We start from the raw sequence: 17,778 nt of genomic DNA on the forward strand, positions 1-17,778 counted from the left end.
AGGGTTAGATTCCAGTGTGACTTGTGGATCTCAGACAAACATGAAATATTCATTACAAAGGAATGGTAAGTTATAGAGCTGTTTCCTTTGGAGGCTTGAGTACTTTTTTAAAGTTTCAAGTCTACACAGCAGGCAACTTTATTGTGTGAGAAACACTGATTTCTCCCCAAATCATTAATTATATATTGTGGAAGGGTGTATCAAGGCAATGCTTATGTTGTATATACTTAAAAATTCAGCAAGCTAGCTACTATTAATGAAAGATAAACTAATCCTTTTGTACCATAATTAGTTTTAAATTATCTGTTCCTGGAGATTCAGTAAAGCAAAAACAGCCCATAAAATTGCTCACACAGAAAAATGGCACATAAAAAGGACTGTGTGCTGGCCGTGCAGCACAAAGCAGACCTAAAAAAAAATACTGAGGTGCTATACACACATGCCTAACTCAGCCAGTAATATATTACTTTTATCTTTGAAACTATAACACCAAGAGCCTGAAATCACAAATAACCTATTGTTGCTGTGGACAGGGTTGTCAAATTTATTTCAAAACAAACGCTTTGTTGGGCTGCAGTCAGATGCAGGAGAAAAAGAATATTTGGGCATGGTTCAGTTACCAGTGTGCATAACAGTGAGGTATGCCTCAAATAAGCCTTTCAAACTTGAGAAATGGTCTATAACATACCCATGCAGTAATATTTTTTTCAGTGCTATTAATTTAAAAAAGTAAAGCCTGCACTGGAAATTTACAATATGGCAGAATTCTTTCCTCCTACCTTTTGACTGTAATATGTTAATGTACAGATTTTTGACAGGGTCTGTGGTAAAATCTAAACATTTCCACAAGATCTTAAACATCACCAGGAAGCTGAATTTAGAAGAAACAAAATTGCGTAAAAGTACAAATGCCCATGACAGCCAACATATGTAGCTGGGCTGTGTGAGGTTGTTTAGAAGGCAAGGGTTATAAAGACGAAAAGATCTTTAAAAATTTATCCCCAGAGTTGATGCGCTGATTTGAACATAAGTACACCAGATACTACAGCAAGGGGAAACACTGCAAAAAAGGTAATCTATTTACAGAAGAGTGATTTAAAGACATTATGGTTTTCTTTACAAACAGATGTAAGAACAGGAATTGTCCACTTTTTAAAAACTCTACATTTCAGCCCTCCACTATTATTATAATCCACTGAATTGCCTGTCTCAAAGGCAGCCCCCCACCCCACCCCCATTTGACTCTCCAAATAAATTTCCGTCATTTCTTCACCATCCGTGGTCCAGGCTCTTCTGAAAAGTCTCTGGGCACCAGTCATGGAGACAAGTTTTTGACTAGCAATTGAAAATAAAACCACCACTAACCAGACATCCCGCTCCTGCACCCTGACCCGGTAAAGACCCCTAGTCTGTGCAGATCAGTCGTCACTGTCCGACAGCGTCTCATACTGTGCTGAGAGCAGCGGGGCAGGCTCGCGCTCCCAGATCCTGTTCTGTTGGTGAGGAGCTGCTTGGTTCACAGAAGAGGGGGCACATGCGATTGGCGTTGGCGGTGTACTGCTGAGCATCCTCATTGTCAGGGGGTTATAAGGAAACTGAGTTGAGCCTGACAAAAAAAAAATTAGGTTTACATTATCATGAGCTTGTTTGCTAATACAAGATGAGGAGATAGTGTCACAAGGCTAACTTGAACAAAAACTGCATTTCATCAAGTTAGTTAATCAGTTATTAGATTAGAAATTTTCAAATGCCTGTTTTGCATGTGACATGAGAAGCTCATAGCAAATATCCCAGTTTTGTTTCATTAACTTACTGCTTACAAACAGCACACATACACATGGAAAGCTTAGTAAAATAACTTACAGTACTATTTTTTGTTAGTTTGTACAGACATAGCTACTTTCTCTGGAAATGGCTAAAGTCTTGAAGCTCCCACACTGGGGTACAGTTCATGAAACAGAAACCACTGACTCACTCATGTTACAAACAGCAAATATTGACTACCAACATAATACAGAAGCAAGGGGAGTAGATGACATGTTTTACTATAGCTCTTCCTTTGCATTCAGTTTCTATTCTGGAATATGAAACCTTTAAATAACAGCAGTGGAAATAGAGTTTTCTAAACAAAATTTCTGGTTTTCAGAAATACTAAGCCATAGACAAAAAAGAGAATTTGTAACAGTAAGACCGTATCTTCCTTACCTGTTGAAGAGGGCCTATCTTCCCAGGCCCATCCTGGTGTCTGCCTGTGGTAATCTCCTTCTGAATGTACAGAGGAGACTGAAGAGGGACGTTCAGTTCCTAAATAGCCTTGCCCAGGGATAGGAGACTTAGATTTCCTGTTGTTGGATTTGCTGATCAGCTTTGGTTTGCAAACTCCTGAAAGTTAAAAAATATCCTTTTAACATTTATTTATACATACAAGAGGTTTTAGAGAACTTTAATGTGTAGGCTAGGGGTGTGATGGCGAGAGTGGGGAGCAGAACAGGCAGATCCTACTAAAATACACTGCTGAGGGAAGTAGCGGGTGAGACAGGAGAGGTCTGCTGTGCCATGTGGGTCAGCTCCCTGGCCTGGGAACAAACTAGTGCTGCAGATAGCTTCTTAGTGTTGGAGCTTTTAGCCCCTTCTGCTACCAGGAAGTCCCTACATTACTAACTGTTGATGTAAAGTAATTACGTCTGCATTCCCACCAAAATATTACTGAAAAGGCAGAATGGTAAACCTGAAGAATCCAGATCCTAGTAGCCAATGTAGTTTTTGGAAAAATGTTATTTAAAAGAAAACCAGAATTGTAGCAACCAGTATCGAAAAGGGTTATGTCCTCAAGCTTAACTTTAAAAATGTATAACCAAAGAACTAAAATTTCTTTTACATTGGCATTTTTTTCTTGCCTTGGAGCACAGAAGCTGTTAGAAATTTAAAAATCTTAAATCCTTCTAGCTAATAAGAACCCCTATCCTCCAATAGAGGAGTTATGGGAAAAATTATAAGAACAGAAGCTCTTTCATAGCACTACAGAACCCAGCAGAGGCTTGCCAAGGCTTGGTGGCCCCTTCTATTTGTCTGATCTGTTTGGCTGGTGAACTCAGCATAAATTTCATAGGCATGGGCATCCCTGAGTTCTGCAATGCAGCATTAAAAAGATCTCAGAAGAGAACAGAATCCAGGTCACCAACATTTCCCCCAAGAGAAAAATTACAATCCTGCTCCAAATTATTCAGGTTCCCAGTATAGGGGGAAGGAAGATGGGTGGGTAGAAATAAACGTCTAGCCCTTGAACTATGTGAAAAGGGAAGAAATGCAAATCCCTAGTGGTAAAGAACAAGGGGCAAATAAACCTTATAGAGTAGCTTCAAAATATACAAAGGCAGCTTATTATAGAAGATACCCAAAGAATAGAAAACCAGGTAAGAAAAAGATAAAGTATAGCAAAGGATCATAATAGACACAATGGAGAGAGAATTCCTACAAAGGAAAAAGTTTTGAGATACACAGTAAAAGTAACAGAAAGTTCAAGAAGACTAAAATAATTAGGAGATAGTAAATATGGCACAAAGACTATCAAGCAAAAAATTGTAGAGAACCGAAACAATGTCAGGGCAGAGCACTGGGCTGGTGTAATGTTATCTTCTATGGGATGTTTTAAGAAAACAGGTTTTAAGAATATGACAACTTGCCAGGCTCATGCTTCAAATCTAAAGGCAGCAAGACTTTCTCATGCATGAAGGATTTCAAAATATGATACCCTATTTAGGCAAATGCAGTAAGAAAACCTTACCTAAAAAGATGCTATAATAAGTAGATTATACAACCAGGATAACTGTAATTTCCTAATAGTCATCAACATTATAAACTTAAAATATACACATAATAATGAAAGCCAACAGGTTAATGTAGAAAGGGGAAGGCAGTGACATGTTTGAGATCAGGAAATGTATGTAAAAAAATACATAAAGACCTCTAATCTCATTTATAACCCAGTGAGATATTTTGCTTGGTGATTACAGAAAAAAAAAAAAAAAAAAGCTGAGATACTAGTAAAAGAATAAGAAAAAACTATATATACACACATGAAAAGCTTGGTGTCATGGACCTTGGTGTTTACCTTTAATGGACGTATGAAATAATCTCATTCTACTCTGTTTTTACCTGTGTCTGACAGACATATTTGAAATGATGTGTATTTTATCAGCTTTCTGATGATGTGGTCATAAGGGCTTTTGTTTTCTAATTCTACACTTAGCCTGTCATTTTTTATAATAGAATAATAGGTCACTTTCATTCTGAAGTAGAACATGAGATTGTACTTTTGTTACAGTATATGACTAGAGATAAAGATGATGCAAACAAAAAAAAATGATAGCTGGAAGATGACATTATGAGTACAACTCTTACTAAAGTCTTCAGATGTGACTTTCAGCATAAAAGTCTTTTAAGTGAAATCTCTTACTGATGCATTAGAACTTGGGAAACAAACTAGTTTTTTCTTCAGAAAGGCAACAGAAGGGCACTAAAATAGAAAACTTTACCTGAATGAGGTGATGGGTCCCCTTCCTCTCTCCTGGTCTCACTACTGGTCACAACCGAAGTGTTGGCACCACCAGGCACTACTCCTACAGGTTGGGACATAACAACTCCATGATCCTCAACTTTGTCATCAAAGTTTCCCATGAGAGCCTTTCTGATAATGTCTTCTAGACCGAGATTACTGGCAGGATCAGCAAAAGAATGACCTCTAGAGCTAACTGAGCCTGAAAGAGAAAACCACAGCATTTCTGCTTATTTCTGTCAGGAAACAGATGCACAGACTACATGTCGGCCTTAGGCTACTTACTGAATACACATAGCACCTGGCAAGTCACCTGAAACTGTATTAAGAGCTTTCACAGAGGCAACCTTAGGTCTACCAATAGCAACTCAGAACTTTTTTGGCTAAATGAATCCATCATCCACTTGTGTTACTCAGTTCTTTCCACTTCCCTAGTTTTATTCAGCTCTTTGACAGTTTTGATATTTTTTGCTTAGCTTTCCAACAAGTATGGAATACCAATTCATTTTTTGCTACTATTATCTTTTCCCTGGCTAAATGATGAACTTTTTAAACCCTTTTACCTACTGGAGTAGTCACCTAACATACAGTCAGTACATACTCAATACATACTTGCTGGAATGACTGCTACTGTACCAATTTCTTTTTGGTCAATAATGTATTTTGAATGTTACCTGAGGTAGTAACTGCTGGCAGATTAAAGATCTCAGTTCCTGGCTGGGCAGCTGCTGTATTAAAACAAACATTCACATTAACTGAGATGTGATAATCATGTACGCATCAAAATAGAGTCTCAAAAAATATCCTGTAGTAAATATAGCATTTTCACTATCTCAACCTTATTTTCCCCCCCTTGAGGTGAAGATAAAATGAAAGACAATTTTAGAAAATAAAAGATTAGGTGACGTAGGAAAATCAGAACAAGAGAAATAGAACTCAGGAGGGTAAGAATGCATTGCTTGAGAAACGCAAACAGGAGAAAGTTGCTCTCAGAACAAGAATTCATGCTTGCTAAAAAAAAAATAAAAGGGAAACCTGGTTTCTAAGATGAACCCTGAAATCACCAAAGCTGGAGGCAGCCTGAAATTAGATCCAGGGAATGATACTTGTATGCATAGTACAAAATGACCGTGTACTGTCCTGCCATGGTTAAATGTAATCTACTCTGACGTTGCTACAGGATGAGACAAAGGCTTCTTCATTCTTTTCATTCCTGCTAACTTAAGTTGTAATTTACAGTGTAGTGACAACACTTGGGAAAACATACAAACTATCTAGAAAGCATTGTGCCAGAAATAGAAGGAATTTAGAGACAGTGGTGTTTTCATCACTTCTTCCAACTTGATGAGAATTTTAAAGAGAAAGAAGAATATAGGAATTAAGTACGTACCCCCAGGGAATGTGGCGTTTTGGGTGTTAACTGCAGAAGGATGGACTTACCTAGGGATGAGACCTAACTGTAAAAATGGGGGCACAGGTGCCTACAAATGCTCTCCATTAGGAAGATTTTAAACTGATGGCAAGTTTAAACTTTAAAACTTCCAAGAGAGGAAGCTATAAAATAGTGACTGTGGATCTTGGTCTCTTTGCACATCAGGTACTTCCAATGATAAACTAAACTGAAATAAAACTACACTGGAATAACACAAAGCATAAAAATACCTTTATAGTTTGTGAAATAGGACTCATTTATTTCACAAATATGTAAGCAGTTATTTGGGTGAATCATAATAAAATCATAGTGATTGAAAGCAGTCAGATGAAGACAGTTTTTCATACAATTTAACCAGGACAGTGCTAAGATAACTGTACTTAAAATGTTCTGCTTTCTTTACCCATGATGTTTACAGAGTTCAGTGTGGTACTTTCTGGGATCTCAAATTAGAATCAGCTGGGTAGCTTAATAGACATCAACTTCTTAACTCATGTGGGCCTATGGTGACAGTGATGCATACTGAAGTTTAAGGACCCCTGGCTTAAAACAAACAGAAAGGCAAACTTAAGAGCAAGATATTTAGAAATGAGGAAAAAGGAGACAGGTATCTGGCACCTACTGAGGCAGACTTGGAGCAGGAGCAGTGCCATCAGGAGATGATGCGGAAGAGGGAGGGCTGCCAAGAAAGTGACTAGTGGGGCCAAGGTAAATGTGAATGTAGGAAAGAAGATGTGTAGGCACAGACTGTTTCACTGTAGACATTTTAAGAGCCAGTATGACAGTCAAGAAGGAAGGACATCTGCAAAGATAGGTAAGTGGAGTTTATTAGAAAAGTTGAACTCCAGATACAGATAGAAATACAAGAGTTTTCAGCAGTTTAAACCTCCAGAGTGGATGAGATGACTCAGATTATTACAGTGCATGAAATGAAATGGGCTGGAAAGAAATCTTTAGGGAAAACCAACATTGAGGGTCTAATAAGCAAAGCAAGACTGAGGTTCCAAGGCAACAAGAAATGGCTAAAGAGTGACAAACAGGGAGAATTCCTACCCCAAAAGCTTAGGAATAAAGTGTTCCTGGAAGATGGGAGTGGCCCACTAGTGTCAATGACTATAGGAAAATCAAAGAAAGTACTTTTTAAAGAATTAAGGTTTTGAATGATAAAGACAGTGATCTCCTTGGTGGAAACACTGAGGTGAAGCCAAGCTACCCTGGTTTTCTGATGGCTTTCTCAGTTCTACCTCCCAGTGAGGTTTGAATGGGATCCCAGAGCCCACTGATTCCTTAGTACAGTTCCTTAATTGTTCCTTTCTTCAATAAAGAGGCATTCTCATAAAGTCCCAAATTGTTAACATTTGCCTTAAAGCACCTTCTGTTAAAGTTAGAAATGTTTCATATAGTATGCCCTTTCAGAGAGCGAGGCCATCTATAATAATAAAAGCACCAGACATAATACTCTGATGAAGAAATTACTGAGTCCATTAAATATTTAATAAATTCCTCAATTAATGGGTTTTCTAACTAATGAATACTGTGTAAGAACAATTGAAGTTCTTTACTTCCCATTAGTTATAAGAAGAAAACTATAAAGTTGACTTCTTAAATTCTCATGTGACATTTTCCTGTCAAAAAATTTTCTCCTAAAAAGGCCAAACAAAGACTAGATGAGTACAAACATATACAAGGCGAAACAATTCTTAAAAGACAGGCTGCTCTAAAATCTGCGTCTCTCTGTTCTGACAGATTCATCTCTGAATTCTAAGAGAATCTGAAAATGAGAACCTTATTTTTGTGGGTAACATCTAAGTTTTTGTTGGTAACATCTAAATAACAAAAGCATTGAAGACTGGAAACAGAAAACAGTATATAACATTTTTAAAAAGAAGCAGCAAGGATGTGTGTAAGCCTGATAGCAGTTTTGGTCAGCATTCTAATATTTATATTTTAGCTGATCTGTTGCCACTTAAAAAGATAATCTAGTAATTCAGATCTGTTGCCACTTAAAAACATAATCTAGTAATTCAGAGCTATGGTTCACAAACCATAAATGACGACGGGCTCATCTTTTTAATTCCCTTGCTGTTCAACATTTATTAATCACAAAGTGTCCCCAATCCAGAGACACAGCCGCCTGGCAGTTTGAGTTCATAACCGATAATTTACTTTCTTTTGACAGGATCAGGTGACTAGTACCCCATAGATCACAGAAATAAAGTAGACTGTGGAGTCCCAGTTTTCTGCAAGCAGCCAGCAAAGTCTCTGTCAATGGATAGTTGAAGGAAAGATGCAGGAGTAAAGAGCAGGTGTTAATAAGAGTGAGTGTGCTGATCAACAGAGTGTGAGAAAGGTTCATTAAGTGTGATTATTGAACAATAGGGAAGGCGGAGATGTCAGAGAGCTCTTATCTTACTGTATATTTACCAGTAATCTGGGTAGTGACACTGAGTACAGAAATATTAAAAATCAGTATGTCATCAGAGGCGTGGACTGTGGAGCTTGAGACACATTACTTAACTAGTTATGTAATTTGCACCAATTATTAAACCTCTGAATCTCAGCTGCATCATCTGCAAATTCGAGAGAATATGATATGTAGTATGCAAGGCTGTTGCGGAGATTTATGGGTTTGTGTGTGTATGCTTGGAATAATAAGGGCTACATATAACTGTCTGCTACCATGACTAATGATACATTTTTAGATAGTGGGTTTATCAAATTTGCACTTAAATTTTGAATGTCTGAACTAATACCCAGAAAGATAAGTGTAGGAAAATTAGTTGTAATGGTACACACACAGACTACCTATCCTCCACCTGGAACCAGTAATTACAAAGTACAGAATGTAAAGGTACAGGTCAAGGGCAGCACATGAGGAGACCATGGCATGGACAGTCTTACTAATAAGTGCACTATGGCATAGCTCTATGCCAGTGTAGGTTCAAAAATAAATTCTAATACCTTAGACTCCTGTAGGGTGACAGATCTGACTACTACTAAGAACCTACCAACAGGTTAAAATAAATGTGTTTAATGGAAAGCGATTGGGATGGCAGTTCATCTGCCATGTGATGCAAAACTGATCAAATATGACATTTACAGAGACAATAAACTTCAAACATATGACCGTCGTCTTCAAGTACTTAGAGAGCTCATGAAGAGAGAGCCCAAATCAATAAAGCTAAAACAAGTAAAACTGTTTTTCTTACACATAAGATAAAATTTTCCTAAACCCAGATTTTGTTCGAAGAGAAATGGACAGCTTCAGCAAGGAGCAGATTCCCCCTCTAATTAGGAAGCCTTCATGTACTAAAGGTATTTGAGAAGGAACTCGATATGATTGTATAGATGTTTATAGAAGCCTTTAAACTCAAGGCTTCCGTGACAGGTAACACTGGAGATACCATTAGTAATGCATGTTTTATTTGGGCTGAAGGAAATCCCACTTACCCATATCAGAGTCACCTCCACCAGAAGAGTTCAACTTACGAAAAATCTCCTGCTTCTTTGATTTAACCATGGGTGATGTGTTTTCAAGCTTGGTGAAGAATGAAGGCAAGTAGCTTATACTCCCTGGTGACCGGGAATCATTTCTGTTAGGAAACATTGATATCTGTTATCACCATGTACTTCTGACTCTGTCAATTGTAATAAAGTCAAACTATCTAGAAAACTATCCTGATTATAACCCTACAGAATGATACATGACCAGAAGCTGGTTAATGTGTCATTTGAGGGCACTCAAGCTGGAATCTTAATATTAGGGCTGGAATGGAGATAATTGAAAGCAGATTCTTAACAAGGAATGAATAGCAGCAAATGGACATTAGTGGGAAGACTCAGTTACCCTAATGTTGGCTGTTTAAGAGCACAAGTGCTGATGGAACTATGATTACCAAATAAAGTGGGAACTATTTGGGAGAATTACTTTGAAGTACAATAAAATGCTAGCAGCTTAAATGCTATAAAATAGCAAGATCTATATGTTTGCATCAAAACAACTGGACTTAAACAAAATAGGTATGATGCATGAAATGAAATGAAAACAGAAAAACTTAAAGCTTCCTCAAGACCATTGAGAATCTAGCTAGAGCTAGAGATGATGATATACACATGGAACTCAATAGCTTAATCTGGCCATGTGGATTCATTCATAATTCAAATGAGTATACCTACTATATGACAAGAAAACCAAAGTGACAGAAAAATGAGTAAGACCCCTTGGTGTCCTCAAAAACCCCCCAAAACTAAGAATTTAGTGGAAAACACGCAAATGTGTAATTTAACATCACTCCCTCCCCAAATAAGGATTTTCCTCTTAATTTCACTGTAAGTACCAACATCTATTTTGTTATGAATATATACAATAAGTAAATAACTTAAAACTTACTAAGACATGCACTAACAGTGTGTAGTGAGATATATCTTGGTTTAAAATTGGACTATCTAGTATCAGCATGGCTATGGGTCAAATGATGCATTCACCTCTCAGAATATGAAAGGAAGGTGTTCCACATCAAGAAAATAGCATGAGTATGTATGAAAGGAGTTTAGGGAACAATAATTGTTAAGGGCAAACATTAAACTGTGAGGGTGAAGTTGCAGAAAGTGAAGATGAGTTGTATCAATCTGGTCATGAAGGAATACAAATGCCATGCTACTGACAGTGTCTGATCCTGTATGAATTCTGGACAAATCACTGGTGGAAGTAGACTGGAAGAAGACTAAACCAAAGGCATCTAATCAAGTAGGGATAAAAATCTAGTGATGCACAAGGTTAGAAACAAAAAAATATGTGGAATAGTTCAGCACAGGTGTTCATTACTTGCTTTCCATATACAGGCCATTAATTTCTAGTACATAGCAAATTGATAGGTCCACACCAATAAAAAAATTTTTTTAACTAATATCTAGAAAGAATTAATTTCAAGAGTGATGAACTTTTTTTAACCGATTTAAAGGTTACAGTTTTTTTGTTGTGTGTCTTTTTTTTTACTTTCTACTAGCATTTAATCACTAAGAAAACAGACTAAATGATTCCTGTGGATTCCTATTCTGAGATTAACCTAAAGGAGAAAAAAGGGACTGAATTAAGAAAAACTGAAAGGCAATGAACACACACAAATGGAACTGTATGGTGGGTGGGGAACCTCACTCCTCACCTCTGTTCTGCAGCCTCTGTTCCTCTCTGAGACAGTAGCAGCATGCTGTCCTGTTTTTCATGCACAACTGGTACTTGGGGTGGGGATATGGGCTCGTAGGGCTCTGAAGACACATGACTCCTCTCAGGGGATTTTCCAGGCCTAATGTTACACACACAAAATATTAGTTTGTGCTCTTAGGGTTCATTTGTAAATTACCCTAAACAGAAATTGGCTAAATCATTACTTCATTCTGGAGGAGTCAAAAGTTGTAAATTAAGATCAGAAAGAAGTTGCCTCCGGTATTCACAATATGCCCAGTTGTTATCAAAAAATATCGTTAATTGTTTCATTTATGTATGCCAAGCAGGTCCAGGAACCTCATCACAGATAGCTCACTGAGCCAGGCAGCAGTTAAGCTTCCATCAAAAGGTCATTGTGTGCTCTGGCATCATATCCCCCCCTCTTACCACTGCCAGCTACTCTTGTGAACCTTAGGATTTTAATGCTGAGTTTGTGTCATGACTTACCAAGTTTCCCCCACTAAGTTATAAATAAAGGACTTGAGTGCTAAACTGAAACCTGAGGAGCTTATCAGGCGAGTAAAAGTAGGCTTGAGTTATATACCATTTTAGGATTGAGCAGTTCTCTGCAATTTAGCATTTTAGTATCTTGGTAAGGATAATGTAAGATAAGCACATTAGGCCAAAAGTTTTTGATTTAGCAACTATATACCCTTTAAGGGCCACCCTGCAAACTTAAATATTTGCTTTCATTACTATTACTATACATAAACATATGGGGGTATATATTTTCTTTCCTAGTCAACACCATCCAATTTTAGGTGGCTATGTTTCTTTTAGTTCTCTGGTGTTACCTCTAAGACTGTTTGACTTATCAAACTGTTTTAACAGCAACTCCTTCCATGACAGATGAAGAAACATTACTTAATATTATTCTTTAGTTTGTCTATTTTAGCTTTACATATTTCACTTTTAATTAAAAATAAAATGAAATTAGCATATATACCCTTTTTTCCTTCCTTGCTCCATCCCAATATGTGTTAACCATTTTATGATTTATAACATTTACATTCTGTTCTAGAATTAAAGAACTACTTGTTTTTTCAGACTGAGAAATAACACTTTAAACTTGTTCAAAACCAATGAAAGACATGCAGTATTCTTCACTTAATGCACAAATGTAGTACAAGTGACAGCAATTTCTGTCTGCTAGAATCTGTTAAACAGTACCTTGTGTTAGGAATGGACCGTGACTCTGCTGTCCAACTTTCTGTACTGCTCTGATAATTGAATTTCTATTTTCATCAAAATAATAAACATGTTTCATCTTATTTTTTTTAGAGCATCTAGCTGCTTGAATTGGTTATGTCTAACAGTCTTCAGAAAATCCAGTTTAGGGATGGGACAATGGGGATAAAAATCAAAACTGGCTGTGCGCCTGTGGTGGTCATGATGCAGATTACTGTTCTCTCTACTTCTATAAACATTTGAAAAATACATAACTAAAGTTTTGTTTTTTTTAAATGATAAACATGCAGCTTCTTATATTAACACCTGGCTTCAGTTTGTTAACTTTGAGGAGTCAGTAGGTAGAGAACCTACGGCTTCTCTGTTTCATGCCCTGAACGATGGTTTCCCCTACTCTGCTTCATCCATCCATTGCGTCTTCAGGTATTTGCCAAAATCTTTGACCAGCCAGTATCATGGTCTTCTCTCAGTATTTTAATAAATTTTATGAATGTTTGTGCTGCTTTACTATATGTGCTGCTGGTGCTTAGTCTACCACCTTGAACCAAAAACCCTGCCTCCATTTTATAAAATACATACTAAGAACATTAGGTAAGAAATATTTACCAAATGTCCTGCCACAGAGAAGGTTTCTTCTTGTGCTGCCTCTGTTACAACAGTCTCACTTTACTATTTAATATTACTTCCCTAAGCATCTAGTGTTGGTGATCCAACAGAAACCAATGAAAGGGAAAGACATTTTTATGATTATGATTAACTACTCAACATGTCTTTATACCAAATTCTACATTTTTTTCCATCTATGAAAACCCACAAAGAGAATATAGTAACCAAATTTGAATACACATTAATGAATGCTCAGAAAGTGGACATTCCAAGAATAAAACACAGAGAAATGAATAGTATGCAGAGGAATATATGCTTTCCAGAAAATGGTGGCAAATAAAATCAAGGTAGAAAAAATTAATACCCTATCTTACACATAAATTCAGATTGTTTTACCATTGGGGTATCAACATACGGTGTGAAAGCAAGACCATACCTTCCCCTCGATTTGTCAAGATTTTCTGGAGAGACTCTTGAACCTGGTCTTTGATGGTGGACAGATGGTGACTGAGATTCTGGGCTATAACGATTTGATGTTTTAGTCCTCACGGGTGTAGACACCAAAGCAGATGGTGAATTCTGGAATGTAGAAGTGGGAGGCTGCTGGAGAGGCTGTGAGGATACTTGATTTCTAGCAAAATCTTGTGTGATAATTTGCTGTGAATGAGAGAAAGCTGGTTAAGTCCACTGAGTACTTGGAAAAATGAAGCATGAAAAACATCTAGATGTCTTTTTTTGTGACTCTATGAAGTGTGGGTTCTGCATGATCAAGAAAAGAAAAAATTAAGAATAAAAAACATACACAGATGTGATCAGCAAGTGTGATGAGTCGATGGGTTCTGGGAACCCCCTCTGCCTGGGATGATGGCGGGAGCTGCTGTTGGGGAGATGGAGATTCCTGCTGCGGTCGATAGTGATGCAATGGGCCTTCATACTGTCTGGAGGCATCACCTAGAAGACAACAGGTAAATAAATACCTCCTCCAGGGATGACCCCCACCTGTCATGACCCCCACCTGTCATTCATTAAAGATTACATATCATTCAGGAGACACATGAAAGGGATGTAGTTATGTATCTCTTAAATATGGGATTCATCTGTCTTATTCACTGATACTTATTCACTGATAAAAATGTGCTAATACAGAATAAAATGTATAATAAGGTGACAACAAAATTCTATCAATTTTCTGCATCATTAAAAACTAAAGTAAATAGCAGCTTAGAAGTAGTTTTTCATTGGTATAGTTTTACATGTTTCTAAAGCAGACTCATAGGGCTGTTCTAAAATAAAACAAGAAAACAAGTTAATTATTTAATACAGTCTGGACAGAGAACCGGAAACATAAATGGTATTACAAAAACTTGTAAACTAGCTAAGAAGACGTACTTTCTGCTTGATTTGCTTTAACAACTTCTGGTTGATAGGCCTGTAGTTTTTCCTGAGGCGGTGGTGCAGGTGAACTGGCAGGGCTTATCACCTCAATTGCATCACCAGTTGTTTCATACCGATGAGAAGATACTTTAAGAAAAGAAAAGAGTTTAATCTTAAAATTAATCCTATGAAAAGTTTCAAAAGGCCAAGATCTTCAAACTTATTTGCATGTTTTCATTTTTTAGTCTCAGAAGTATGAATGGTACCAGGTTAATAAAAATGAGTTAAGTTCAATGGATATATCAAAAGGCCACAGGTACTTCCTCTGTATTCCTAATTACAATAGGATATAGTTTCTAGAAATTTGGGGGTTCTATGACCTTTTGATAAGACAGAATAGAGTATGACTTTATGACATTCTCCTAGGAGCTGGAAAAGAAAATCACCAGGCAAGTCTTATTAGGAGAAATTTAAGCAAACGAGTAAATTTCAGCAGTTCATTATTTCCAAAAATTTCAATTCTGGGGGAGTCAGCTTATAGAAAAAGTTTTGAGTGCTTCACTACCAAGATGACCTTAAAGCTGTATATATACATTAAGCAACATTTATACTGATTTTCTCGAAAAAATTGCTGACAAAAGTTATTTTTAGTACCATGCTACATTATGAAAATAAACAAATGTTAAGAAATGGATAAGGGAAGCAAACTCATTCTACTGGCAGAAAAGGAGGTTGCACAAGGAAACTGAGGGTCTAATAGTAGGGGTAACAGGCAGCTTTTGCTAATCCTATGCTGGCTTCGGTACTGAAAATGGGAGAGAGGCAGACATAACCTGCTCAAGAACCTTCTGACTTTTAGGTGCCCTTTGCATTTACAAGCTGCATCAAAGAATATGAGAAAACTCATGGTCTACAGAGTATACAACACTGGCTAGATCAGCAATTGTGTTAAGTTGATAGATTCTGAACACAAGTATAGAAGGTGGGACCAAGTGTTCCCAACAACCACTTTGGAACTTAACTGAACAGACTTTCTTCCTACCATCCATCAGTTATGGAGCTAGCAGTTCTTGGATTCTCTTACACTCAGGAAGACAGAAATCTGATAATTGGGGTGGAAATCTTGGGGGGGGGGGCAAATAAAACCACTAACTAAAACCTATATTCAAAGAAACAAGCTAATTTGCTACTTTTGTACCCACTTGTACATATTTTGTGTCATTTCATATATCCAACATCCTAAATCTGCCTGTTATGTTCAACACACAATCAATAGAAAGTCTAATGTTGGCCTGTGTTCACAATCCTCTTGAAATCAATCCTATGGAGAAGGTGAAAACCACACTGAATAATCATCAATATCCATTGGGCCTCATACATGTAATTTACTAAGTGATAAAAAAGAACCACATTCAGAAACATGAACACTCAAAAAAAATAGGCTTTCTATCTTAAGATCTTCTGAAAGTGAATTCCTAGAGCAAGGTTTTAGCTTGTTAAGCAACCTAAAGTGGTATCTATTGGTTAGGGGAATTGTGCTACAACATTCAGGAAGCTACAGACTGGCTAAGCAGGTATGCTGGTAACTTCCCTTCAAAGGCCTATTCATATAAATATGACCTTTCTCAGCTAGAAATTCTCCTAGTGCATAATACATATTTCAAGGATTTTCCTAACCCAGGCTAAATTTAAGTCTTCTTGTCTACACATCATAAGCTGCCTCCTCTTCAAAACTCCTCAGGTTTTTACCCAAACAATTACAGTTAGGCATGTGGATGCTTGGGGTTAAAAAAAATGCATGTTGCAGGCTGACTGGACAAGAAATCATTTTTTTTTTGTAGTTAATCAATTCCATTAATGAAAACAACAGAGATGACGACATATGATTAAATTATTTCAGATATTAGTGGAAAACCTATTTATTTGGGAATACTACACAGAACTAAGCAGTAATTAAAAATAAATTTTGTGGCATTTACACTGTATAGATGTCATAGTTACTGACCAGACTTGATTAAAATCCAATTTATACAGTGCAATACAATAACAAATGACCAGTAATAGTGGTCTCACTTTCAAAAAAATTGTATTTTAGAAAAAGAATGTAAGAACATTTAGATGGGGCAACCATCTAAATACTGAACCACATATCAGAAAATACTTTCTGAGAAATCAGAAGCTTGATGCTTCTGTCACAGTCAAGAGCCTGAAAATGTTAAAGAGCCATGTCCTCTATTTGCTTTCCAACTTTAACCCTATAAAGGACATAGTTTTCTCATGGATAATACATTGACAGATAAACTTATTTCAATAATCATAAAACTAAAACATTTTTTATACTTTTAACCCACAAATTCTCTTCTATTAACATTTACTAACATGATTAGGATTTTTTTAATACCATATAGTTCTGCTTTACCTAAAGAATAAAGTAATTCTTTACTCGGATATCACATTGCGAAACTCAGATTGAGATACATACAGCTACTAGAAGAGTCTGAACTTTGAGAGCCACGTTCCCTTGCATCCTTGTCCGAGGCAATTTGCCGGGTGATGATCACGTCTATGAAGTTAGCTGCTGTAATGGTAGTCTTCCCTCGGGTCCTTAGCTCTTCCTCATATCTGGATTTTGGAGGAGGCCCTTTATCTTTCCCAGCCTCAGAATAAACTACTGAAGAATGAGGCTGGGGCTTGCCACTTGGAAAGGCTGAAGAAGTGTACAGACACTGAACAGATCTCTTGTCCACCTCCATGGTTTTCTGCTCTAGCTGCTGTTGTTCACTAACTGCTGCTGACCTGCTTCTCAAATTTTCTTCTAACCTGGCAGCTTCATGCTTACTCTCTTTTGTTTTGGAAACATCCATCTGGGGGGCAGAAGCTGCAGCATCCACGAGAGCAGCCAGGGCGTCCGCAGCAGTGTTGTAACGGGAGGCTGGTAGGCCTTGACTTATTGAGGGGCCCCCAGCAGGCAACGGCCTGTAAATAAAACCAAATCACAACTCTGTGAAGGGGAGATTCTTTATTGGGATAGGATTGAAGGAATGGAAGGAGATGAAAGTACAAACTGCAAAAAAAAAAAAAAAGGTGAGCAGGTAGAAAGCCATTCCTATACTACTACAGTCACAAATTTAAAACTGTATGCATGAAACGGATTTTTTTTTTGGACAAAATGTATATATATGAGACTTACATGATACGTAGCTGGGCACTTGGATCCAAGGGTGTGATTACACTGGTTCCATTGGTTCCCTGGAAAACACTGGGTCTTTGCTGCAATATGGTCTCCTGCGCTCTCACTGAAGGGGACGGGGAGCGAACATAACCATGACTGCCAGGTCTGCCGGGCTGTTCTGAGCCTGTAAAGGCCAAGGGGGCAAAAAAAAAAAAAAAAAAAAAAAG

At 37.3% G+C, this 17,778-nt stretch overlaps 1 protein-coding gene across 6 annotated transcripts in view; it reads right to left on the reverse strand.

Moving 5' to 3' along the window:
• Positions 1 to 1,056: 1,056 nt before the first annotated feature.
• The window catches only part of NCOR1 (nuclear receptor corepressor 1), a 147,548-nt gene continuing 130,826 nt past the window's right edge, over positions 1,057 to 17,778 (reverse strand). For 5 of the 6 annotated variants that reach the window (XM_012726157.1, XM_012726156.1, XM_012726155.1 and 2 more), the window contains exons 37-47: positions 17,570 to 17,735; positions 16,862 to 17,355; positions 14,395 to 14,526; positions 13,808 to 13,956; positions 13,442 to 13,662; positions 11,150 to 11,290; positions 9,438 to 9,580; positions 5,230 to 5,283; positions 4,536 to 4,757; positions 2,206 to 2,382; positions 1,057 to 1,606 (exon numbers count right to left, since the gene is read on the reverse strand). In XM_012726157.1, coding sequence (XP_012581611.1) covers positions 1,419 to 1,606; positions 2,206 to 2,382; positions 4,536 to 4,757; positions 5,230 to 5,283; positions 9,438 to 9,580; positions 11,150 to 11,290; positions 13,442 to 13,662; positions 13,808 to 13,956; positions 14,395 to 14,526; positions 16,862 to 17,355; positions 17,570 to 17,735 — 2,087 coding nt within the window. In that variant the 3' untranslated portion in view covers positions 1,057 to 1,418. The remainder of the gene's footprint in view (positions 1,607 to 2,205; positions 2,383 to 4,535; positions 4,758 to 5,229; positions 5,284 to 9,437; positions 9,581 to 11,149; positions 11,291 to 13,441; positions 13,663 to 13,807; positions 13,957 to 14,394; positions 14,527 to 16,861; positions 17,356 to 17,569; positions 17,736 to 17,778) is intronic. The other variant, XM_012726158.1, reaches the window with a different exon arrangement.

Source organism: Condylura cristata, unplaced genomic scaffold (assembly GCF_000260355.1).
Source record: "Condylura cristata isolate star-nosed mole 26May11 unplaced genomic scaffold, ConCri1.0 scaffold00017, whole genome shotgun sequence".
NCBI classification, from domain to species: Eukaryota; Metazoa; Chordata; class Mammalia; order Eulipotyphla; family Talpidae; genus Condylura; species Condylura cristata.